The 26,147-nt window shown below is 46.1% G+C and overlaps 2 protein-coding genes across 7 annotated transcripts in view; one reads left to right on the top strand and one right to left on the bottom strand.

Annotated features, from left to right (window-relative positions):
* CCSAP (centriole, cilia and spindle associated protein) overlaps positions 1-16,627 on the top strand; it is a 21,905-nt gene extending 5,278 nt beyond the window's left edge. The window contains exons 1-5 of one of the 6 annotated variants that reach the window (XR_003796970.1): positions 95-632; positions 12,561-12,829; positions 14,451-15,115; positions 15,203-15,251; positions 15,825-16,627. Coding sequence is in view for 2 of the 6 variants with exons in the window: in XM_029244771.1 (XP_029100604.1) it covers positions 251-632; positions 12,561-12,829; positions 13,319-13,504 (837 nt within the window). In the remaining 4 variants the exon portion in view is untranslated. Of the gene's footprint in view, positions 1-94; positions 633-12,560; positions 12,830-13,318; positions 13,817-14,450 lie in introns of those variants that run through there. The other 5 variants (XR_003796969.1, XR_003796968.1, XR_003796967.1 and 2 more) reach the window with 5 other exon arrangements.
* Positions 12,152-26,147, bottom strand: part of RAB4A (RAB4A, member RAS oncogene family) — a 70,567-nt gene continuing 56,571 nt past the window's right edge. Inside the window, exon 8 of the mRNA XM_029244773.1 lies at positions 12,152-12,188. The gene's annotated coding sequence lies outside the window, so the exon portion shown is untranslated. The remainder of the gene's footprint in view (positions 12,189-26,147) is intronic.

The following is a 26,147-nucleotide window of genomic DNA, read 5'->3' as shown; positions in this document are numbered from 1 at the left end:
GCCGCGCGCTCCCTCCGCCCCTCGCCCCGCCCACCGCCCCGTCCCGCCCCCGCCGTGCCCGCCCCCACGCCCCGCCCTCGCCCTTGCTCCCGGCCCCACGTCCCGCCCCGTGCGGGCGGGGCTCCGGGTTTAAACGTCGCGGCGGGCCGGGCGAGTGGAGGGGCGGGGCGCGCCTCTGTGTCGTGCCGCGGGTTCCGTAGGCGACAGCGCGGCGCGGAACGGCGGGCACTCGGGGCCGGCGGGAGGCACCATGTCCCCGGGGAGCGGCGTGAAGAGCGAGTACATGAAGCGCTACCAGGAGCCGCGCTGGGACGAGTACGGGCCGTGCTACCGCGCGCTGCTCCACTACCGCTTGGGCCGCCGGCTGCTGGAGCAGGCGCACGCGCCCTGGCTGTGGGACGACTGGGGCCCGGCCTGCGCCTCGGACGACTCGGCGTCGTCGGCGTCCTCGGGCGCCGGGGCCCCCGCGCCCCAGTGCGCCCCGGCCTCGCCGCCGCCGCCCGTGGAGCCAGCGGCGCGCGAGGAGCCGGAGCAGCGGGCGCGCGCGGCCCCGGAGGAGGAGCGGGGCGCGGAGGCCGCGGGGGACGCGGAGGCCAGGGACGCGGAGGCCGCGGAGGACTCGGCGCTGCCAGGTACCTGGCCGGGGAGGGCCCCGCTCGCGGGACTGGATTTGCTCTTGGGTCTCCTCTGAACCGCCCAGCTGTTTGTCGCAGCGCTCAGAGCAGGCGCTTCCTTGATTTTATTTAATCTAGGTATTTTGGGTAGGCGGAGAATGCGCCTCCCTTGACAAAATAATGAAGGTGGCTGCCCCGCCTCCGCCCTCCCACCCTTTATTCCGTAATGAGGTGGCTCTGGGTTGAGCCCAATGTGAACGCCTTTGACGTGTCCCTGGCGAAGTCCCCGGATCTTCATCCGCTGGCCTTGGTGGCCTCTGGACCACTGAACTCCCATCTGTTTATTTCTGAGCGCCCGTTTGTTTATGAGAGGCGCCCAGCTTTCATCAGATTCTCGAAGGTGACCGCCAGAGGTTAGGAACCACTGAGCTAAGCGCTCCGTCTTTTGAATGGGGCCGTTGTTTTCTGTGTTAACTCCCTGACCTCGCCGCGCTGTCCCTAAGGAATATTTTGCATTTGTTTACGCAGACTGTTGCGTAACTCCCGGCTGGTGGGAGATAATCCTTGTAAGTGCCTGGCTCCCTCCGCTTCTCGCCACCCCTCCTCCGGCTGCTGCTGTGAGCGGGAGGAGAGGCAGCTGGAAAATGGCTCTTGGGGGCGGTGCATCTGCAGTTGCTGCCGGGGCCCCGCGCCTTCTCTCCTGCCCGGAGGAGCGCAGAGCTGGGGGAACTCTCGGCGTGTGAGGCGGGCTAGCTGGTCACTGGTGCTAGGGGCCAAGTTGAATGGATGCCCCAGATACATCCTGGAGGAACTCCCGGTTTCTTCCTGATACTCTAACGTGGGCCAGGCACCACCCGGCGTCGCTCAGTTTTAAAGAGGCTCTGGTGAGCAAAATAACTAAAACGTACTGAGAGCTTGTCATGCATCCAGTCACTGATCTTAGAATATATATTTTCTCATTCAACGTTCAAAACAATTCTAAGAGATGGGACCACAGCTTTCATCTGAGTTTTATAGATGAAACTCAGGATACATGATCAGTGATTTTATTTTTGTTTGCCAAATTGCAAGTGGTACTCAGTCAGACTCTCATCCTAGCTTCTCTGTGAGATGCTGAGCAGGAGAGGAAATTGAGTCCTGTTATACTGTTTTCAGCTACCCTCAGTTCATCACCGGTGGCCGGTGGCAGAGCTGCCCCTCCATCCTCAGGTTACTTGTGAATTCCCACCCATTCCTAACCTTTGCTAGAAGTTCGCATAACAGAAGGTGGAGAGGGTAAGGGGGCACTGACCTACCAGCTCAGTTATGAGATGTACTTTATCAGACTGAATGGGCTTTTCTCTCCCCGCCTCTCCCCCTTCATTGTTTGCAAAAGAGCTGTCAGCTATTTCCATGCGTATATAAATGCGGTCTTTAGACAGCACTGTAGTATGGATGGGGTCTGTGTTTGCAAGAGTTCGTGATTATTTTGATTTCCTTAGAGACACTAAATCCTCCCAGTGGCTAAGGTAGTTACTTTTTCTCTGCTAATATTTCTGGTTTAGGCATCCAGGAGAAGAAAGGATGTTTCTGCTTTCAGGACTCCCAATCCCAGGATCTTTTGGTTTGCTCATGCCTGTCACAGCCCCTGTCTATCCCTGTGAATGGCAGGATTGAAAGTCCTTGTTTTTCAGTGGACAGTTTCTGGAATGATGAGCACGCTTTTGAGTTTCTATAAAACGTAAGCGCTTAGCCCTTGTCTTTACTGAAGCCATGTGTGCGCACAGAATCGTGTAGCTCTATATGGCTGAGCACCGCTACAGCAGCTCCCCTCCCCACCTGCCTATTCCCTAGGCGGCCACTTCCCACTCCTCTGGTTTGCCTTGCTGTGTATTTCTGTTTCTCCAGGTAACATGGCTTTTATTGATACTTCTTGATCTTTTTCAGTTTTTAGCACCATCTGTTGGCTTTAATTCTTTTTAGTGATCTCCTAACCCATACACATGGCCTATCCCCACCCTCTCAGTACCGTCATCATAGAGTTTGTTAGATTCACAGTTAGTGCCTGTGGAAAGGTGGCTCACAGCTGCCCTATATTGTTTTTGCCGTGATTCCCTTTTCTTTCTTTTGCAACACCACGGACACATCAGGTTCACTGTCACCCTCCCCATCTTAAGACGTCCCTCCCGGGGCCTCTGACCTACTTTCATCTGGCCTGGTTGCATCTTGGGATGGCCCTTGGCCACCGCTGCAGGGTCTCCCTGGCTTCTCTCTTGGGTAGGACCCTCTGTTGTGTGGCTCTCACATGGTCTTCTTTCTTGGTTTACCCTCTCCTGACAAAGATTATCTTCTAGTACCTTCCTGAGAAAGAGTGTGTGAGAGGCTTAACTTTCTGAGACCTTGCATGTCAAAAGATTCTACCCTCACTATTCAGTAGTTTGTGGCTGGGCATGAAAGTCTAGGTTAGAAGTAATTGTCTCTAAAAAATCTGGAGGCATTGCTGTCCAGTGTTGGAACTTCTGATGTTGCCATTACACTTCCGTGTCATTCTTTGTTGATAACACGTTCCCCGCCTCGGGAGGCTTTTCAGGTCTTCTCTTTGTCCTCTGTGTTCTGAAAAGTTTCCCCGATCCAGGCCTGTTTTCCTGCAATGTGCTTTCATGGGTCCTTGCAGTCAAACTCATGTTTTGTAATTCTGGGAAGTTTTCTTGAATTGTTTTCTCATTTCTATTTATTTTATTTTTTTTCTGTTCCGTTCTTTTTGAACTCCTTAGTTGGATGTCAGACTTCACAAATGTATCCTATAATTTTCTACCCCGGCCCCCATTCCATCTGTCTTTTTCTTCTGTTTTTCTGGGCAGTATTCTCAACCTCATCTTCCAACTCTTTGATTACATTTTTCATTTGTGGGATCCTATTTATTTTTTAATGTGAGAGCTGTTGAATTGTTTTCTAGGTTTTCCTCCCTCCCTTCCTTCCCTCCCTCTCTTTATTCCTCTTTAAAAAAAATAGTATTTTGTTCTTGATTCGTGCACATAGTATCCTCTCTTACCTTGCTGAGAATATCGCTAGGAGTTTTTTGTCCACTTTCTTCTTGCGTGTTTCTTCAGCACAGTCTGTTTCCCCTCCGTCTCCCTGCATTTGTTTCTTTTGCTTGTCATCCTGCATTTCCTGTTAGAAGCTTTTCTCAAATGTCTAATGATCCTTGGCTTCTCGTTCTTATTTAAGAAATGGGTATAAGAAGCTGTCGGGAAGTTCCCTGTGTGTAGGGGGTGTGGGTGGAGGTGCTCGTTCACTGCGAAGTCCCTTCTCTCCGTAGCAGCATGCTTCAAAGAGGGTCTAGAATGTCTCCAATTCCTTTCTTCATATTCCTTTTTAAATTAAATTTTATTTTTTAACCAGTTATACGTATGCATAATTTTTTAAAAATAGGCTTAAAATGAAAAAATAATCCTGACCCATCCACCAGCCATGCTCCTCGCTCCCTAGGGGCCTCCTTCCAACTCTCTACCTTTCGTTTCAGCATTGTGGGCAACACTCTTTTCATTCAGACTAATGTTGGCTTTTTTAGTTTAAACATTATATACTGACTTCCCGTCAGTATATTTATGATGATTTAGCTCGAGATCTTAGCTTGGCCATCCCCACCCCTAGACACACACCAGCACCTACTTTGTCCCACAGTGTTAACTATGCGACGGTTTCATTAAAGCACTATTCTGTGTTTGGATGACCGCGGCTATGTAAATGTTATTTGCAGGTAATTCATGTAGTACATGCCGATTACATTTTCTTGGTTATTATTTATGTTTTTCCTGGAGTTAATCATAGCTTTACTTTTATGTTTGTTTGTTTGTTTTTGGTAATCCCGTCACTCATTCAGCCTGAAAGAGTCTGGTAGTACTGTAAAACTTGTCATATGCCAAGCACATTAGGTGTTCTGTTCGTTTCATTATTTTCCTTGGAGACATTTTTGTGGAACCCTTGGTTCCCCTGTTTTAATTTAGACTTTATGCTGTCCAGACCTGACATAGCTGTCAAACTGAGGCTTCTCTTCACTGATTGCCTGAGGATTCCTTTTGCTCAACTCCTTTATGCGGCCCCATCTCACAAGTCTCAAGTCTCCCTTCCTTTTGGTGGAGAAATGTTGAAGGGGAGTAAGCATTTTGTCACCTTGCAGTCTGAAAATGCCTTTATCCAAGGGCTGGACTGCCATTTTGGCAAGATAGAGACTTCCTAGGTTAGAAATTTCAGTATTTGAAGGCATTATTATGTTGAACCCTAGGTTTAGGTCTTACTGTTGAGAAGTACCATGTTATTCTGATGCTTATTTTGTATACATGACCTCTTTTCTTTCTTTCTTTTTCTTTTCTTTCCTTCTTTTTTCTTTGGGGAGGGAAGTTTTGGGACATTCTCTTCACCCTAGGTGCTCTAAAATTCTATGTGTCTGTCATTTTTCATTCATTGGGCTGACAACTTGGTGGGCCTTTTTAATCTGGAAACATTTCTTTTAGTTCCGTGATGTTTCCTAGTACTGTTTAAAATAATTTCCTCCACTCTATTCAGTTTTTCTTTCTATAATTATTTTTAGTTGGATGGTGTACTTCCTGGATCAAACCGCTAACATTTTTATTTAAAAATTTTTTGATATTGGAATTTTTGGTTCTGTTTTCCAGAACTCTTTAATTTTATCTTCCAAATTTTGTACAGAAATGTTAAATTCTACCATTCTAGTTTTTAATTTCAAAGAGATTACTTTTACTTTTTTGTCCCAAGTGTTCTTTAAAAAAATTTTTTTAAATAGCATCCTATTCTCTCTGGATTTCTTTTAACTCCCCCCTCCCCCCACCCCAAAGCCATAAATATCCTTTGAGCGCTCTCTTATATTCCCAGCCTAGTCTTTTTCTCTATATTTTGGTCTCTTTCTTATTAAAGGATGTACTTGAATGCTTGCTCTTAGCCTGTCTGCCCATATTTAAGAGTGAGGCTTGAAGGGCTTTTCGGGAGCTGTGTTCCTGGGGGAGCTTGTGACCATAATTGCAGGAGGACCCTGCTGTTTCTCTGGTGGCTGCCAAGGTCAGTACCTGCCCGTTTCTCTAGTGTCAGCTTCTCAGTGCTCATCCAGCCTTCTGCCTGGGCGGGCACAAGCCTGGCTCTCAGCATCCGGCAGCAGAGTTGGGGGAAGGGAGGAGGGATCCCGTTCTTTACCACGTCATCCTGTTCTCAGGAAGGTGCCCCCTTACTTCCGCTGTGCCTGGTGCCCTCCAGTCGTCCCTCTCCAGGCTGTAAGGCACCTGCATTCTGGGGCGGGGGCAGGGCGGTCGCCTGGCCAGAGGAGCAGAGGAAGGACTGTTGGAGAAGTATGCATTGCTGCCCAACAGGATTACCCTGGAAACTAGTGCTTCAGACTCCAGTTCTCACTCTGTTGTTGCTCATGGTTTCTGTGGGTTGGAATTTGGCCCCAGGCACAGGACGTGCCTTGTCTCTGCTGCGTCGGACTGCGGCCGTCTGCTAGGATGCTTGCAGGTGACATCTTCAGGTGCCTGGCCCTCCTCGTCACATGCAGGCTGGCCTCCAAGGGCGAGCGTTCCCGAGAGAGAGCTGGGCACCTGCTGTATTGCCCTTTATGACTTATTGCCGGGAGCCACGTGGCACCTCTTTCACCCCATTCTCTGCTCATAAAAGTCTGCCCAGGTTCAAGGGGAAGCAGCATGGACCCTGGTTCTAAGCAGAAGCACATTCATATTACACTGTCAGAGGAACCCCTGGGGCACTGATTGATGCCGGACCTTTGGGAAGGCAGTCTGCCGCACTGGCCTTCTGGGGAGTCTGGTGTCTCGGTGCCAATTCCTGCGGGGCTGTGCTGTGTCCTGGGCCCTTCTCCTGCAGGGAGTCAGTAGCATCCTGCTCTTCCTGTGAGTCACTTCTATCTCTTCGTCACTTTCCATCTTCCAAAATTTGTCTGACGTCATCGCCTCCTTGCTCTTTGTCCTGTGGGTTTATACCTTTTTTCCTTCACTTTAGTGGGGTTTTGGGAGGAAGGGACTATATGCATGTGTCGCCAGTGCACATTTAGCCTGCTGACCCCATTTGCTCTATTTTTACTTATTTTTCACTTTCTTTATTAGTCTTAGAGGTTTGTGAATTCTGTTAATTTTTTTCCTAAACTAACCCTTGGCTATGTTGGTTTTCTTTATTATATGTTTATTAATTCATGATCTTTTTTCCTTACTCTAATTTTTTAATGCTTACTTTTTTTTTAGTTTTTTATTTTTTAATTTATTTATTTGTTTTGGCTGCATTGGGTCTTTGTTGCTGTATGCTGGCTTTCTCTAGTGGCGAGCAGGAGCTACTCTTCGCTGTGGTGTGTGGGCTTCTCATTCTGGTGGTTTCTCTTGTGGTGGGGCACGGGCTCTAGGCTCATGGGCTCAGCAGTTGTGGCTCGCGGGCTCTCGAGCGCAGGCTCAGTAGTTGTGGCGCATGGGCTCAGTTGCTCCACAGCATGTGGGATCTTCCCAGCCAGGACTCAAACCCATGTGCCCTGCATTGGCAGGCAGATTCTTCACCGCTGTGCCAACCAGGGAAGCCCCTAATGCTTATTTTTATAACATTTTAAGATGTATGCTTATCATTGACTTTTTTCCCCTGCCCCCCTTTTTTTTTGATATATTGATTTAAGGCTATACATTGCATTCTGATTACTGCTTTAGCTGTATCATGTTTAATGAGGAAACTGTAGAAACATTTCTAATAGGAACAGGATTAAGAAAGAAATGCCCTCTATCACCATTTTTTTAATGGTTTTTTTTTTAATTTTTAAAAATTGTGGTAGGGGCTTCCCTGGTGGCGCAGTGGTTGAGAGTCTGCCTGCCGATGCAGGGGATGCGGGTTCGTGCCCCGGTCCGGGAAGATCCCACGTGCCGTGGACCGGCTGGGCCCGTGAGCCATGGCCGCTGAGCCTGTGCGTCCAGAGCATGTGCTCCGCAACGGGACAGGCCACAACAGTGAGAGGACCGCGTACCGCAAAAAAAAAAAAAAAAAAAAATTGTGGTAAAATATACACAACAGAGATTACCGTTTTAACCATTTTTAAGTGTATAGCTCAGTGGCATTGAGTACATTCACATTTTTGTGCAATTGTATGATTTGTTTTTGACCCATACATTATTTAGAAATGTTTTTAGGGGGAGGGATAAATTAGGAGCATGGAGTTAACAGATACAAACTACTATATATAAAACAGATAAGTGACAAGGATTTCCTGTATAGCACAGGGAACTATATTCAATACCTTGTAATAACCTGTAATGGAATACAATCTGGAAAAAAATATGTGTGTGTGTGTATATATATATATATATATATATATATATATATATATATATGAATTACTTTGCTGTACACCTGAAACTAACACAATATTGTAAATCAACTATACTTCAATTAAAAAAATTTTTTTTAATTTCAAAACTGGAGATTTAAAAAAGTAATTTATTTTTGTTGTTGTATCTAGCTTAATTACATGATAGTCAGAGGATACATTCTATATGATTTCAATTTTGTAAATGTATTAAGATTTGCTTTATGACCTTGCTTGGATAAGTAGATTTCTGTAAATGTTCCACATGTGCTTGACAAAATTGTATATTCTGCAGTTGTTGGGTGCAGTGTTCTGTATATACCCATTGGGTCAAATATGTTAATTCTGTTGTTCAAATAGTTTAAAAAGTCAATCTGTTCAATCAGACTTCCTGTGATGAGGGGCGGGTTCTCTGTCTGCAGCATCCAGCGTGGCAGCCACGAGCCACACGTGGGAATCGAGCACTTGAACTCTGATTGGTGTAACTGAGGAGCTGAGTATTTATTTTTACTTAATTTTAATTAATTTAAGCGTATTTAATAGCCACATGTGGTTAATGGCTTTTGTATTGCACAGCATGGTCCTAAATCAAGACTGAGCTTATTTTTCAGTTACTGAGAAAAGGGGGTATTAGAATTTTTCACAGTAACTGGCGCTGACACCGTTTTGTCTGTCTGGAAATGTCTTTGTTTAAAATTTTGAATAGGATTTTGAAACATATACGTGTATACACTTATCTTGTACCAGGCAGTATTTCAAGAGGTTTTTTTTTTTTTTTGCGATACGCGGACCTCTCACTGTTGTGGCCTCTCCCGTTGCGGAGCACAGGCTCTGGATGCGCAGGCTTAGAGGCCATGGCTCACGGGCCCAGCCGCTATGCGGCATGTGGGATCTTTCCAGACTGGGGAACGAACCCGTGTCCCCTGCATCGGCAGGCGGACTCTCTAGCACTGCGCCACCAGGGAAGCCCTCAAGAGTTTTATAAATATTAATTGTATAGTTGTAAGTTCTGTCTCTTCTGTGTTTCCCATCTTTTGTCTCCCGCTACAGATATCTTTGAGCTTGTTTTTTCTTTAAGTACAGAGCGTGAACACGGTTGTCTTATGGTCAGTGATCATCCCATTATTCCAAGTCTCTCGCTGCTGCTGGGCCTTCCTTCCTGTCTTGTCTCTTGTGTGCCTGGTCATCGTCCCAGGACGCTCATCGTTGTGTCTGGAAGATTACCTGTAAGAATAATGTGAGGCCTGGGCTCTCCGGAGAGGGTTTTAGTTTCTCGTGTTGGCTGCTTGTGGACCCTGCTGTTTTTAGTGTCAGCCCTTTTGGTGCTCCGTGGTGAGGAGAGTTGGTCCATTACCTGCATTGGGGTCTCCCCACTCTTCACTCCGCAGCCTGCTGTGACCTGCTTCCCCCCCTCCCCCCGCCATGCTCCCCTACATCCCCCGTGAGACAGCCTGGCTGCCCAGTGCTGAGTCTTCCTTTAAAAAAAAAAACAAAAACGGAATACTTTATGTTTAATTGTGGTAAAACACACCTAACATAAAAGTTACCATCCTATTTTTTTTTTGTTGAGGTTTAGTTGATTCAAAATATTATATAAGTTTCAGGTGTACAACATAGTGATTCACAGTTTTAAAGGTTACGCTCAGTCTATAATTGTTACAAAGTGTCGGCTGTATTCCCTGTGCCCTGCAGTACACCCTTGCACATATTCATTTTGTACGCAGTAGCTGGTGCGTCGTAAGCCCCTGTCCCTAGAATGCCCGGTCTCTTTTCTTCTGCATCCTCCCGCCCTCTCTGTTGTATTTGGCCCTGTTCACTGCTCTCTCCTTTTCCTTTTTTTTTTTTTTGCTGTACGCGGGCCTCTCACTGTCGTGGCCTCTCCCGTTGCGGAGCACAGGCTCTGGATGCGCAGGCTCAGCGGCCATGGCTCACGGGCCCAGCCGCTCTGCGGCACGTGGGGTCTTCCCGGACCGGGGCACGAACCCGCGTCCCCTGCATCGGCAGGCGGACTCTCAACCACTGCGCCACCAGGGAAGCCCCATCCTTTTCTGAGAGTCCTTCTCCGGCTTCTCTCCTGGAAGCTTTTCGACTTTGCTGGCTGTTCTCTCCCTGGCTCCCTGGCTGCTCCGTCTGCCAGCTCAGCCCCGGGGCCGCCCTCCGCCCCCTTTCCCCTCACTCCCACCGCCTACACCGCGTCCCCGCTGGGGGACCTGCACTCCGTCTGAGCCTCGGCCCCCATCCGCCTGCTCAGGACCCCCTCCGATTCCACGTTCTCGTCTCGGCCCCGGATTAAGGGTCCAGCTGCTGCCTTCTTGGTGGCTCCAGGGGCATCTCACACCCGAGGCGTCAAGCACCCTTTCCCCATCCTTTGGCGGCCTTCTGCTGGAGGACGGCATGACCAGCCGCTCCCAGCCCCTGAGGACGCAGACTCCTCTTTGCCTGCCAGCATCCTCGCGGTGTCCGTCGCCCGCTCCCCTGTCCATCTCGCCCTGTGCCGCTGGGCTCTCCGCACTGTGGTCTGATCGGTGTGCAGTTCACAGGTGCCCGGTGACTCTGAGCACCGGCCAGGTGTGGTGGGCGCCATTCTGGTCTTTCCCACCGCTCCGCCCCTGCCATCACTGTGGGTTACCCTCTCCTCCCCGGACTCTGCTATCTTTCCCTAGCTGTCCTTTCTGTCCCCACCACTCTGATCTAACCTGTCCTTCACGTTCGTTGCTAGAGACCTCATTCCCGAAATGAAAATAGGACCACATCATTTTTCAGCCTAAAATCCTTCAGTGATTCTTCTTCATTTTCAGGAAAAAATAAAACTTCTGAGTTTGGCACAGAAAGTCTTTTCTCCCCGCTGCTACCCGCCACCCCTGCCCCGTGCGTTCATCTCTAGGCTCTCTGTGTGCCTGTCATCTTGAACTATGTATATTCTTTCTTCTGTCCAGGCCGTTGAACAGGCCAGTCCCTCTTTCTGGAATTCACTTTCCTAACCTCTTCGTGGCTGGCTTTACCTTGTCCTTTGAACCAAATCATTATTGTCTTCTCTGGGCAGGCTCCCCACGTGGGTTAGAGGAAGAGAAGGAAGGGAAATGAATCGATGAAGATGATTTAGGTTGTTCCCATCTCTCTCAGTGTTTTGACTACACCAGCCTCCGTCCCCCTTCTACTCTCTGTTGTCTTGGTCCTGATGGGCTCTTTCCTCTTTTCCTACATCCAGGGAAGAGAAGCGGACAAGGTGTGGACACATCACTCAGAGGAGTGTGTGTGAGTGATGGGTGGATTTGGGTTCTCGTGATACAGTGGAGGGCGGGCATCTCACCTCACCCCCAGGCAGCACAGGGCTGGGTTTATGGATACGGCGCACGGGGGTGCGAAGCACTGAGCCCCAGGGTCGGACGCAGGCTGTCTGCTCCCTAAAATGCTTAGTAATAAATGAAACAATTCGGTAGATCAGGGTCATTGCAGAAGACAGAAATGACGGTGATCTGTCAGGGTTCACACGTGTGCATTTTGTGTGAGGACCTCTACTTCCACGGGGACATGGATGTCTGCAGGGAAGGATCCACTAAAGGGGTGAGGGACCCGGGTGTGTCCTAAAAGTAATGGGGTTTGGGAATAACAAGCTGGAAAATCATCACCTAGAGCCAAATTCTGGAGCCTCGGAAACGAGGGGTTTCCCACAGATGTGAACAAGGGGGTCTGTGAAGTGGAGCCTGGATGCACAAGGAGCTCTTATTCGCACATAAGTTTAGTCTGAGATGAAACGCAGGTTCACTAGGGGTTTACACAAAGAATACAACCTTTACAAGATCATAAAGTGCTTATAAAAATAATGAATGGAAAGTCACGAAGGGTAAAAGGGAAACAGTTACGTTTTGGACTGTGTTCTTAGTATCTGAGTTCACCTCAGGCGGGCAGTCTATTCCCCACTGGAGTTTCCCCAGCCCCGCTGAGAGATTTAGGACTGTGTAGACCAGGGGCCCTGGTTCACATCAAGAACAAGAGCCCCCTTCCCAGATGCTCACACTGGGGGCGCCCAGCTGTGTGTGTGTGTGTGTGTGTGTGTGTGTGTGTGTGTAGCTATGGAAACCCTCCTTATTGTGATGGAGGGCTTTTGAAACTAAGGAGCGTTTTCCATAATCATGGAGCTTCACAAAGAAATGCAGTCCTGGAGCTCCAGTTGAGTAATTTGAAGACGAACCTTTTGCAGCTGTTGAATGATTGTCACAGGTCCAGATCTGCCCCTGAAGCAAGACGATAAGATGATTGGACTTTTCCTGGGGAAAGCCATTAGGCCGAGCTGCTGTCTAGCTTTTAGTATTTAATTAAGATGCTTAATCTCAGAATGCGAGTGACAGTTGTAACTTTTGAATAGGCTCGGTTCAATCTTGGTGTATTTATTGTTGATGTTAAAATGGGATGGACTGAAAATTATTATACTAACGTGTTTCTGTCCTTCCGTTTTAAGTGAAACTTGTGAATTGAGCTATAAGTGAAAAAGTTACTGACTTTATTAAGCATTATGAATTTTTCATCCCAAATATTTAAATCATATGTAATTATATGTAAACCGGAATTTAAAGCATTCATCTTGTTTTATCTCCTTTTCCAAAAAGCACTGCCAGTGAAAGACATAAAAGAAAAACCTGAACGACAGATCAGGACCAGAGAGCCTGACAAATTACCCAGCAGTACCGAACCTCAGCCACCACCAAGTGCCTTACCTGCCAGAGGAAGTAGGAGAGCGGTCAAGAGTCCTCAAAGGTCATCAACTAAAATAAAAGAGCCTAAGCACCCGTTTGCCCTTTATGGGTGGGGAGAAAAGCAGACGGATACAGGGAGCCAGAAAACTCACAACGTCTGTGCTTCTGCCCCCGTGCATGAGGTGGGTGCCAGCGAACGGGCTTCTCTGCTTTCCCCCTGCAGGATGGGGGATGGCCTCGTTTCTGTCATTGGCTGTCATACCCTGTGGTCACTGTGATGCTTTGGGACATGGTAGGTCTTAGGTGGCCCAAGGAAAGCCTAGAACTGGGCATCTGATTTGCAAACAGGATGCAGGATGTTAGCTGCCTGGAGGTCAGGGGGTTTTGCTGGTACCTGGAAGGGTTTACCGACACCGAGCCAGGTGGAGAAGTGCCAGGACTCGGGGTTCTCAAGTTCTTGGGGGGCCAGGAGGTGCAGCCGAGGGGCATGGGCAGGGCTGGCGGCTGCCCGTCTAGATTTGCCTCTGGCCTCCTGGGAGGCCCCTGCTCCATCAGCCTTGATAACTGGTATCCATCCCCTTGACCTCTTTGTTACTGTCTGTCTGTTAGATCACATCTCCTGCATTCTCGACATCTCTCTAGACTCTCGTTTTCTCTTTGGATTAAATTAGAGTGATTGCGTTTCCCCTGCTCATCCATCCCCCGGAGGTCTGGTTCTCCTCGGACTCAGCCCTGGAGTGTCCCTGTGTGAAGGCCTGAGGACACGGCAGATGAGGGGGCCTCACGTGTGGAGCCACAAAGCAATGACTGTGTTAGCACTAACACTGTCACTCCAGCCCAAAGCAAAGAGGGAATGAAAAGCAGCAGAAAGTTCAGGCTGTTTGAATTCTGGTTAAATACCAGGATCCACTGTTCACCGAACAGACTTCTGAGCCCTAGCAGATGGTGCCGTTTAGAGTGATATTTGAGACAACAGAGCTGTCCTCTGGCAACCCGGTGGGATTAAGTTGAACAGGGTTCATTAAACGTCTTAGCTGGTAAAATCCTTTGAGATTTGTTAGTATTTTGCTGTAAGACATTATTTATTTTGTAAGTATTTATTTTTTAATTTATTTTTTGGCTGCATTGGGTCTTCGCTGCTGCGCGTGGGCTTTCTCCAGTTGCGGCGAGTGGGGGCTACTCTTCGTTGCAGTGCACGGGCTTCTCATTGCGGTGGCTTCTCTTGTTGTGGAGCACGGGCTCTAGGCACGCGGGCGTCAGTAGTTGCGGTGCATGGGCTCAGTAGCTGTGGCTCACAGGCTCTAGAGCGCAGGCTCAGCGGCCATGGCTCACGGGCTTAGCTGCTCCGCGGCATGTGGGATCTTCCCAGACCAGGGCTCGAACCCGTGTCCCCTGCATTGGCAGGTGGATTCCTAACCACTGCGCCACCAGGGAAGTCCCTGTAAAACATTTAAATTCCTTCAATGGAATACTGACCCATGCTTAATGCTAAGGAGTTCCAGTAATATTCCAGAGCCAGTTTCTCGAGGCACCTGCAGATTAGTTGCTTACCATTTATATCTGAAATTTAGTCCGGTGGTCATTTTCCGTTGCCTAGTTTCTTTATTGCTGACGATGGGTAAGACAGAATCCAGGGCAGTGGCTCTTCTGGAGAAGCCTTTATACACAGAAGTCCTGAACATGGTGAGTCTGGCTTGCCTCTGCCCTGCTCCAGGTGACGTGGGGGAAGCTTCATTGTAAATGTTCTGGAAAATTAGCGCCAAAGCCACCTGAGTGAGTGTCCGTTTATTCTGACTCCCTTAGATTCATGAATCGGCGTTGCGAGCCAAGAGCAGAAGGCAGGTGGAGAAGAGGCGGCTGGCGGCTCAGAGGCAGCGGGCTCACTCCGCCGACGTGGACAAAAACAGGCGGGTCAAGCCTGCCTCGTCGGAGAACCCGTGGATGACGGAGTATATGAGATGCTACTCCGCCAGAGCTTGAGGGGAGGGACAGTTGCTCAGACAACCTCTTTTAAAAAGTGTAGATGAAAGAAAGGAAAAAACAAAACAAAAGCCGTCAAAAGAAACTGGACACAGGTTTAAGAAACCAACTGATTATGCAAGATTTTTCTTAGGGAATTTCCAAAGGATTGTCTCTTTTGATGAATCCTGGTCACCTACCTCAGCAGTAGGGTGACAGTTGAAAGCCATAGACATTTGGTTATTTATGAGAATTCCCTAAATCTTTGATACTCTTATAAGGGTTTTGTTTTAAAGCATCTTAAGCTTTTAAGATACTGACACCAAATGCCTTTAAATGGCTTACAGATTCTTAACTTCAGTATCTTCCCTCAGTTTAGGTGGAGCCCATGTTGCTCCTGTTGTGAACGACTTCTGAGATTCCGTAGCTGGTAAGATCACGCCAGCTTGCAGCAGAAGACTCATTTTCCTTCTGTGTAGATTTCTTTGTGAAAGAATATCACGTTAAAAGTGAGTTTCAACGCTAGTACTGATTCCACGTATAGTGAAAGTAGAGCTTTGGTAGTTCCTAACAGTTCACTTTCTTTTGCATTTCAGTTCAGCACCACTTCACGTGGACCGTGATATTTAAGAATTATTGGGCTGGGTGAGGGTCATCTTTTCTCTTTAAATTGTCATCTAGGCACTTATTAATAGTTTAATAGTTCAGGTGCATTCCAGTACGCAAAGTACCAGTGCAGTGTGTTTAGAAGTAGTACTGGTTTCTTTTGAGTCAAAGACTGTCCCTTTTTATTGTGAGATTTTTTAAGAACGCATAATGGGTACCGTTCACTTGCTTGCAGTCTGGCCTTCTGACACACATGCACTGTGGACCTTTGCCTCCTTTCTGATAGCTTGGCAGTGACATTTAGAATGTAACTGTCCTGCTCGTTGGGGATGGGGCCAGATTTTAAGATACCCATTAGAGATGTGGACCACCCCTACTTTCTCCTCCATAGAACTCCCCAGTAGCAAAGCCTTGATGATGTACACCGTTCAGACTTTTGGTTGAAATACCTTCCTCCGAGGTTCCTAGCCGGTAGGTCTTGTGTAGGACCTAACGCGAGCGGACGCTGGCGTGTGCGTGGGCAGAGATGTGTGTAAACGAAGTGCTCCTTCTCTCTAGTACATTTGCTTTCGTGGTAGAAAGTGGTTTTGAGAAACACTGCTTTCCATCCAGGAGAGACAGGAACCTGCAGGAAGGATGAATGGTGAACTCCTCCTAGGAGAGAAGGAAGTACTTGGCCAGCTTAGCACGTGCAGATGTGAATGAAAATCTGGTGTTTGATGTGAGTTTGAGCATCTCCTTGACAGTTTTACTCTGGGTCTTTGAAGTATTACGGTCAGTTTTTAGAACACAAGCGTTTTATTTCATGTAAAGTCTTCACACAGTATCATCTTACATCACTGTATTAAGGTTTGCAAACTCATACTGAAAATCATGAGCTTTTTTTTTAAAAAAAAAACCTTTTAAAATATTTGCATTGTTTTTAGGTGAATACATCGTGAGCTCTCCCGGTCACTGCGATGTATATTTAGTACGAAGAAGGTCTGTGTGTTGTCCAAAACAACCTCGCTAGTGATTCTGGTGAATCTTGCTGTTATTATAGTCCTTAAACACTGCAGGTACCTGAAGATGAAATTCCTGTGGCGTCGTGATGGTGGAAACTGTTTCTTTAAAATCACTTCCTGCATGTTCGGTTTCAACCACCGGCTCTGGCGTTCCATTCCCGTTGCAGCTGACAATCTTAGGAAGAGGCCGAGGGGAGTAGCTCGGGTCCACACTGATGGACTGTCTTAGAAACCCGACCCTTCGAGGCTCTGAGCAAGCCAGACTCTCTCCTTTAGAAAACAGACTCATATTCAATGTGCTTACTTATTACCGCAAACTCCAGATGCAGATCTGGAAGAACCTAGAGGGCAATGCTGGCCAATTTTTCCCCATTTTTAAGTAGAGGACAAATGAATAAAATTTTTAAAGTACTTTTAATGTGCATGAACAATGAATGAGTCAATATGAAGTACTTGTGATTTCCCTTCCTATGTCCAAGTCATTAGTTGGTTAGGGTTTCTTTACTTTTCTCTCTCTTTAGGGGTAAAGATTATCTTTTAAGCCTACAAAATTGGCCTCTCCCGTTGCGGAGCACAGGCTCCGGACGCGCAGGCTCAGCGGCCATGGCTCACGGGCCCAGCCGCTCCGTGGCATGTGGGATCCTCCCGGACCGGGGCACGAACCCGTGTCCCCTGCATCGGCAGGCGGACTCTCAACCACTGTGCCACCAGGAAAGCCCCCCAAATTTTTTAAGTTGTAACAATTTGATGTCCTTTTTCCTTCTCATTCTAGGAACTGATGTTGTGATCATGTTCCCATTTCTTTGGACAACCTATAAGACGTCAAGGTAGTTTAAAATGACCTATCATGTTGCAAAGTTTGAAACTGAGAATCCAGTGATATTTAAAATATAGAATAAAATAATTGCTACATAAGACTCTTTTTAAAATTTTGGTTTTAAGTTCTTAATTAAAACAATTTGCCATAAACATGTTTTCTGTGTTACTTTGATTAAAAGCAATAATAGAATATTGAGTAACACCTGAATGCCTCTACTGGACCCAGGTGAGTGAGAACTAAACAGGACTCTGTCCGTTTCCTTGCTTTTAAAACCTAAAAGATCACTCTTATTTAGGAGGTGTCAAAATGCTTGCACTCCCCTACCGTCAGAAAATTTCCACGCACTTATATACATTTTTTCAAGTTTACTGAAAGTAAAATAGGGCATAGGTTATCTGAATTAACTTGTCGTGAGCACACGTTTGTGGTGCTTCTTATGAAATAGCTTTGTCACTGATTCATCAAATGTAAATTGCTAGTAACCTGAAAGGTGTGTATGTATACTGGGTCACATAAACTCAACCATCTGAACTGCACAAAAGAAAGGTGGCTTTTGAGTTCTAAGGCTGTGCTGGGCGTAAACTTTATCAACGGAAGGTTAGTACTTGATAAAGTGTTCAAACGTATTATTGGCAAAGAGGGAGAGAGGCCAAGCACATGTTAGAAGTAAAAACAACTTTCCTTGTTGACTCCTTCAGTAGAAAATAGTTTAGTGGATAGTTTTACATTTCACTGGACTAGATAAAAAATGGTGCTAATATTTACACAGTCTGATTCTGTAGTTGGTTTGGGATCAAACTGTCAATGCCTGACTTATAAGGTTCTTACTGTAGTCTTGTGATCAGCTAAATTATATTTAAAAAGTGATCCTAAAAGTGTGACCTTGTATTTGAAATGGATTTTGTACAATAGGATGAATAGGGAGCTCTTCAATGTAAGGTGTGTGCTTAATACCAAATTCTGTGCAAGGAGTGACGTCTAGGTTTTGGGTCCAGATTTGCTCCCTTCCAGCCTGCTAGTGTGAGAGGGGGAAAAGCGGCTCGTCTTATTACTTATTTCCATTTTGAAAGTCAGGACACCTGAGTGAAGACAGTAGAGGCCTCTTTTTGGATTTCTTTTATAATTAGCAAAACTGTATTTAAGAACAGTCTCCCTGTGTTGTTATTGTATATTTATTTTGAGCACTGCATTCACTTTAACATTCTGAAGAACAAAGGCTGGGCACTTACCATCACAAGGCTCAGGCAGTGGGAATTTGGGGCTGTGTTTTCTAAGAACTATGTATTGCTTTTCGCTTGTATTGAATATTGCAGTTACTTGGAAAAATGTGAATAAAGTTCATTAATGTTACAGGCTGAAACTTCTGTTTTGTGGAAAATAACTCTCATTAGCACATAAATGGTTGAAGAAAGTGGGTGATCACATTGACCCCTAAATGGATTTTTCATTAGATAAATGTTTAACAAGACACGTTAGATGCTTCCAGGAAAAGACACGTTCTGTGTATATACTTTGCGTTAGATGCCACATTTTCCCTCACACCTTCTTATTGTTTTGAAAATTACAAAAGCGATAGGGCATGGGTAAAGTCACTCAGAGAAGTTACAGAGTAAAAAGTGCAGGTCCCTTTCAGTACCACCCCCTCACCAAAATTCTACACCCCTCCTTAGAGGAAACCAGTGTTAAGTTTGGTGTGTAAACTTCCAGACCTTTTTTCCAGGCACTTGGAGGTACATACACACTTTCTCTTTTTTTTGTGCGCAAACATGGCATAATGTTATACACGTTCTGTAACTCCCCGGCTTTCCCCAACCTGCTCCCTTGTCCACACGTCCCCCCGTGGAGCTGACCCTGATTAGCCTACCAAGCACCCTTGAGACTGGCCTGACGGGCAGACCCCTCCTCGGGTCTCAGACTGACGACAAGATGGTGTACACATGGGACAGGTCCAAATAGCACTGCCAGAGCTTTGAAGACTGAACTGACGTTGGAACCAACACCCACAGGACTTGGGGCCTGAGCCTAGATAGGCTGGTTACTTGCTAAAACAAAAATACCAGCATTCTCCACAGGACTTGGTCATGTCTCATCATGTAATATTCAGATGCCTAAGGTTCAATCCCAAGTTACTCAGCACATGAAAACCATGAAAATGGCTCTCATGGAAAAAGAAAATCAGTAGCTGCCCTCACAGGCTTGACGGAAGCTATAATGGAAAAGTTCAAACGAGAACTCACCCTCCTGAAATAAGCATCGAAATAGAAATTATCAGTAGAGAAACAGATGATAGGAGAACTAAATGAAAATATTAGAACTGAAAAATACTCCGACTGAAATTAAAAAAACCTTCCTGGATAGACTCAATAGAAGATTGAAGATGACAAAATAAAGACAATCAATACAAATCATCCAGTCTGAACAGAGAGAAAAAAGGGCTGAAGAAAAAGTTTCCGGGTTGTGTTATAGGAGTCCTAGAAGGAGAAGAGGAAGAGTGTAGTGCTTTAAAAACGTGCAGAAATGATGGCTAAAAACCTCCCAAGTAAGCTGAGTGAAGCTGAAACAGGATAAACCAGGAAATCCAAGCCTAGATACATTGAAAACTGTTGAAAACTAACAGACATCTTGAAAGCAGCCAGAGAAAAATGAAAGATGACCTACAAGGGAACAACAATTCAAATGCCCATGCGTTTTTTCATCAGAAACTACGGAGGCCGGGAGGAAGTGGCACGTTTCTTAAAGTGCTGAAAGAAAAGAACTGTCAACTCAGAATTCTGTACCCAGTGAAATATCCCTCAGGAATGAGGGAGAAATAAGGATATACTCATGTGCAGGAAAACTAAGAATTGATAGCCAGGAGACCTGCTTTAAAGGAATAGTCAAAGGATGTGCTTCAGACAGAAGAGAAGTGATACCAAAAGGAAACTGGGAACATGGGGAATAGAACAGTAGTTCTAGAATTTGGTCTTTTGTTCTCGGTTCCTGAAACAGCTCCAGAGCCAGAAAGGTGAAAGGAGTGCCTTGTCATTTCATTCATAACAAGCCCCTTCCCAACACACCTTTTGAGATGACTTTTGGCCAGCCCCTAAGAATGGGGGCTGGTTGCCAGGGAAACCAACTGGGAGGAGAGGGTTGGAACTTTCAGTCCCATCCCTGACCTCTGGGGAGGACAGAGGGGCTGGAGATTGAGTCAGTCACCAATGGCCAATGACTTAATTTAATCACTCACACCTATGTGATGAAGCCTCTGTAAAGCCCAGAAGGACGGGGTTCATAGAGATTCCAGGGTGGCAAACAGATGGAGATGTGAGGAAAGTGGTACCCACAGAGCATGTAAACTGCACTCTTTCCCTGTACCGTGCCCCATGCATCTCTTCCATCTGGCTGTTCTTGAGTTATATCCTCTATGATAAAGCAGTAATCCAGTAAGTAAACTGTTTTCCTCATTTCTGTGAGCTGCTCTAGCAAATTAATTGAACCCAAGGGAGGGGGTCCCGGGACCTTCTAATTTACAGCTGGTTGGTCAGAAGCACAGGTAACAACCTGGACCTGTGATTGGCGTCTGAAGTTGGGGCGGGGGGCAGTCTTGTGGGGCTGAGCCCTTAACCCGTGGGACCTGCCACTGTCTCCAGGTAGCAGCACTGAGCTGAACTGTAGGACACCCAGCTGGTGTCAAAGGACTGCTTGATGTGTGGGAAGCTCCCACTCACCTGGGGTCAGAGGTGGAAGAGTGCTGTCATGGAGGAGACACAGCAGTGGATTTTTCCTGAGAACCTAACAAGAGCTTCCAAACACAAGCGTCCGAGCCCACAGTGAATGAGTGGGAGCGCGTGAGCGTTCCTAAAACCTGGCAGGCTCCTATGGGAAGCACGGCAGATATCACCCCTACAAAATGACAGAATGCAAGACCCACAAAGGGTTCTCTGCATGCACGGGGAAAGCCGCACTACGAAAGTAAACAGAGTGGCTATGGAGGGCAGATTAAGCTGATCTTCTGGGAAAAAGGCTAAAACTACAAAGAAGACTGTCCTGAGGCAAAATGCAATACATGAAGGAACATCTGACCCCGAAAGGAGAACTAGACAAATTTACAATTATAGTTAGAGACATCGACATGCCTATCGGTAACAGAACTAGTAGACAAAAGATTGGTGAAGACACAGAAGAGCTAAACAACATCATTAACCAAATCACTGACATTTATAGAACACTCCCCAGCAAAAGCAGAACACAAAATTTTCATGTTCACATGGAACATTCATCAAGACAGTTCAGATCCTGGTTATTAAAATAACCTAAAATTTAAAATCATACAAAGTATGTTTCTGACTATAATGGAATTAAACTAGAAATCAGTAAAGATAGGAAAATCTCAAATCAGTCAGAAATCAACCTGCTCATAAATAATCCACCAAAAAGATGGTCTCAAGAGGAATTAGAAGATATTTTAAATGGAAGAAAAATGCAATTACAATATATTAAAATTTGTGGGCACAGTTAAAGGAAGTAGTACTTAGAAGGAATTTATAGCATTGAGAGCTTATATTAGGAAAGCAGGCCTCAGATCAATAAGCTTCCATCTTAAGAGACAAAAGTAAGCCCACATCTTCCAGAATGAAGGAAAGAGAGCAGAAATCAATAAAATTGATGACAAAAGCAAATGAAGCCAAAAGCTGGTTCTTTGAAAAGATTAGTAAAATTGATAAGCCTCTAGCAAGCTTGACAAAAAAGAACAAGCCATACTGTTAGCAATATCAGGAATAAAACGTGATTATCTGAATTTGCATTTCACTGACTATTAGTGAGGGTTACCTTCTTTTTCATGTTGATCAATCATCTATTTCTTTGATGAATGGCCTATTTATGTGCTTTGCCAAGCTTAAAATTATTTTGGGAAAACTAGAAAAGCACACCGCCTTTCCCCCACCCCCACCCCGCAGTGGGTATCTGTCTGTTTAACTAGCTAGGATCTCTGTATTATCTATCTGACCCCAATCTTGTGTCAGACGTGTTGCAAATGCTTTGTCATAGCCCGTTGCTGACTGTATGCTTTCTTTTGTATAGAAAATGCTAATTTGCAGAGTCAAACCTCAAACCCTTTCTTTATGGGGTATTTTGAGTCACCTACAGAAAGATTCACCCTTTGGTCATAAAAAAATTCTTATGTTCTTCCAATGCCTTTAAAAAAAATCTTACCTTTTGCTTTTAGATCTTTAATCCAACTGGAATTAACTTTTTTGGTGAATATGAATTAGGGATCCAACCTTTTTAAAAAAAATTCAATTAAAGGGGAAGAAAAAGGCACTAACACCATCCAGTGAAGAGCCCTTAGTGATGTAAAATGTCACATCGTACTTTTTCATAAATTGCCACAGATACAAGGGAAAGTTTCTAGACGCTGCTCTTCTGTGGATCAACTGGTTTACACCTGAGCTCATAGCACTGTTTTAACTTAATTTTGCAGTGCATTTTAGTATTTGGTATGGCAAGTCTCCCTACCCGCCCTTGTTCTTTGCTTTCCTTGGCAATTTTCTTTTTTATGTGAACTTTAGAATGAGCTTGTCGATTTCTATTTTAACATTCCATTTGGGAATTTTATTAAACTGCATTGAATTTACTAATTTTGGAGGACTGACATCTTTATAATATTGACTCTTTCTATCCCCAAATAGAGTATGTCTCCATTAAGTTGGTCTTCTTATATTTATTTCAATAAAGTTTTCATCAAAAGGTCTTTCACATTTCTTGCTGGATTTTTTTTCCCGTTTCCATCAAATTTTGTAAATGCTTCTTGCCTCTGCATAGGAAAGGGGCTGAACTGGGAGGAATGCTGTTACTTTTTCTAATGAATGAAGGAAGGAGACAGAAATGTGGGTGAAGACAGAAGTTGACGATGCTGTCATTAGTCATGTATTTTGGAATTACCTCAAAAGAACCAGGGAATTGGAAATGACCCAACTGTTTATCAGCAAGGAAGTAGTTAAAGAAAACATGGCATATTCACACAATGGAACATCATTCAGCCTTCGATAAGAAGGAGAAAGCTCTCAATGTACCCAGACGTGCCAAGAGCTCCAAGATGCAGTATAGATGGAAAAAGACAGTGTGTGTAACATGTTGCCTTTTGTTTGAGGAAGAGAGGAGGAATAATACCTGTGTCCACATCAAGGAACTCTGGAAGGATACACACACTAGCCAGGGGTTACTGTAGGTGTGGGGTGAGCAGTGAGTGAGGGAGAGGCAAGGAGGCCCCAGGCTGACCTTCCATACTGCTTTGATTTTTGACATGTAAGAATGTATTAGCTATTTTTAAAAATCCTAGAGAAGACAGGAAAAAAAAAAAACAAACCCAAAACTGAATACCCACTCTTGGAAGGTATGTCTCCCCCTGAAAACTCCAAGCTGTGTGTGGTTAAGCTAGGCTGACGGCAGAGCCAGCTAGGGGCCTGTAGGGGCCTCCTGGGCCTGAACCTGGCTGGAAGGGTACTTTGAACCTTACCATATTCAAAACATGTAGATTTTTGGATAGTGAGGTGTAAATCCTGAATTTCCACCATAAAAACTAACCTTTCCTAGGAATAAAATTTGAACTTGATTATACCAACAATAGAAGCTTATCGAGTTTTTCAGAAGGACCAGGGCTTCCTTAGGTGAGCCAGGCTGCTGGCTTTTCCATGTGTTCTGATTGGGACACATAGACTCTGTTCCACTTTCCTCCACAGCAGGACTGATTTCCCAGGGACGCCCGCGGTGTGCCCTTCATAACAACAGTGCTCCTGTAGCCTGTGACTGCTGTTTATAGATTAAAGGACACCTTCTTCATGACTGCCACAGTATGTATGGCAAAGGTTAAAATTTAATAATACAAAATATAAATCTTAATTTTTTAAAAAAACGGCTTCTTCTTACGTACAGCATGGATTGAAGTTTGGGCCTCCTGCACTATTAGTGGGAGGGTAAATTGGCACAAGTTCTCTGGAGGGCAGTTTGGCTTTACGGCTCTTAAAAAGGAGCACATCTTTGACTTGGCAATTCCACTCCTAAGCGTTTCCCCACGTACCCACGTGGGCCCAGGGAGGTGACCATAGCGCAGCATCCCGGGCAGACGGGGCACATCCGCACGCTGCCCCCATCGGCGCTCCTACGGTGGTGGGGAATGAGGAAAGGGAAGTGCGGGCAGCCCTGAGCATCTGGAAGACCCAGCCAACGCTCTCTGCTCACGCCTGCACAGGTTCAGGAAGCCCGGTGGCCCCCGGGCAGGGGACACCACGCCTGCTGCCCGGGATCTTGCTGTGAGTGTGGCTTCGACTTAAACCCCAAACACTGGCCGTGTTGACTGTGACCGGTAGTGTGAACCAGTTAAGAGTGACTGCTTGTGACAGCTAACATCGCCATTAATCCATCTTTTACTGGTTTTATGACCTAGGTGTTGACTAGGGCCCGAGACAGACAGCCTGTTTCACTTGAGGATTTCAAGGGAACTGGAGGTTCTTCTGTCTCTGTGCTGCCTTCTGCTCCTTGAGAGGAATCCTGGGGGTCAGGAGCAAATGCCTGCTTCCTGCCAAGAGCCCCCTCCAACAGCCCGCCTTGCTGGGGTCCCCGGCCTGGCACCACACACCCCTCCCTCGTGGATGGATCCCGACGCTGCCCACTGTGCTTTCTACGACGTTTTCCGTGGACTCGACTCACACCCACGCCCAGCCGAGTGCTCTGCTGTGGGGCGTCACCCTGTGAGAACGGCTCTGACAACGGGTGAGACACCATCTCACCGCGACATCCCCAGAGACAAACACCAGACCCGGCCTAAAGCCGAGGCCGCTACATGGATCCCCAGACGTAACTACATTGGCTGAAAGTCTGAAGTCACGGGCTAGTGCTTAAAGCCAACATTACTGCTGGAAACAAAAAGAGGAAGACAGGAAGGCCAGAGCACAGTGATTGGATAGTTGCAGATCAAGTAAAAAAAACGCCGAGTACCTAAGGACATTTTCCTTCTATTCTTGTTCAAGGACTCAGTCAAACAGAGAAAAGCAGCAGCACCGACGAGGGCCAGCCGGCTCAGGAGTTTATTGGCAGAGGGCACAGGAGTGTTGCCACGGTAACTGCAGACATTAGATGCTGCTGGGCGAGGGGCGGCAGCCTCGGCTCAGGCCCCCAGGCACTGCCTCACCTTCACAGAGAAATACCCGACTCACAAGCGACTTCGGCACAGCCTTAGGCACCAAATACAAAACGACTGCGACAAGCGTTCGGAAACCAGCTGGCACGCATTTTCAGTCATGCATTTTTAATTGATGATGTTTTCAGTGTACTGAACGCAGGGACAAAAAGGCAAGTTATCAAGCTTGCACGTTTCTTTTTCTTTTCTTTTGAAATCAAAGCATGGTTTCACAGTGATGAAATCAACTTATTTCCCACCTCCAACAACTTGGCACTAAAGGTATGTTAAACATGGAAACTACTCTTACCAGTTAAAATGAGAACGCTTTATAGTCCTTGAAATTCCAGTAAACACGTGTGTTTGAAATTTCCATGAAGTCTGAAGAAAAAAAGGTGCCACTCAACAGAAATCCCGGTGCCTTGTCCTACTGTGGAGACCACAGGGCTGTCCCCCGGGGCCTGCCGTCCACTTCCTGGGAGTGGCAGCCCTGGCCTCTGCATCTCGGGCCCCTGTACTCTGAGCCACTGCAAAGGGCTATTTTGAAGGTTAAATCAGATGTTAAATGTGAGAACTCCTTTAAGTTGTAAAAAGGTGCTATGCCCCTTCGAGGCTTTACGATAGACATTTCACATGACAGTATTAAAAATGAGGAATCTGTTAAACAAAAATTCTCCAGTGATTTCTCAATAAGCTGTGTTTTCTTTTAAAAGAAGAGAAGAAAAGTGGGCATGAAATCCTATACTTTGATCGGAGACACACTGAACAAGCAACGCAGCACTTGGGTACTGGATTTCTCCAAGTGCAGAAGTATATTTCTCACGGCTCAGATAGGGCTAAAGTTTGAAGAATCAGGTAAAAACATGTATAAACCACCTAAATAGAAAACCAAATTTAAAAGCTTCAGGTGAAATCATTTCATCTTAAAATTAGAGGAGGAAATCTATTATTTGCCA

The sequence above is a fragment of the Monodon monoceros genome, unplaced genomic scaffold (assembly GCF_005190385.1).
Source record: "Monodon monoceros isolate NGI ecotype Baffin Bay Population unplaced genomic scaffold, NGI_Narwhal_1 Super_Scaffold_4, whole genome shotgun sequence".
NCBI lineage: Eukaryota > Metazoa > Chordata > Mammalia > Artiodactyla > Monodontidae > Monodon > Monodon monoceros.
The sequence above is the reverse complement of the archived record's forward strand: the minus strand, read 5'-3'. Positions and strand labels throughout refer to the sequence as shown.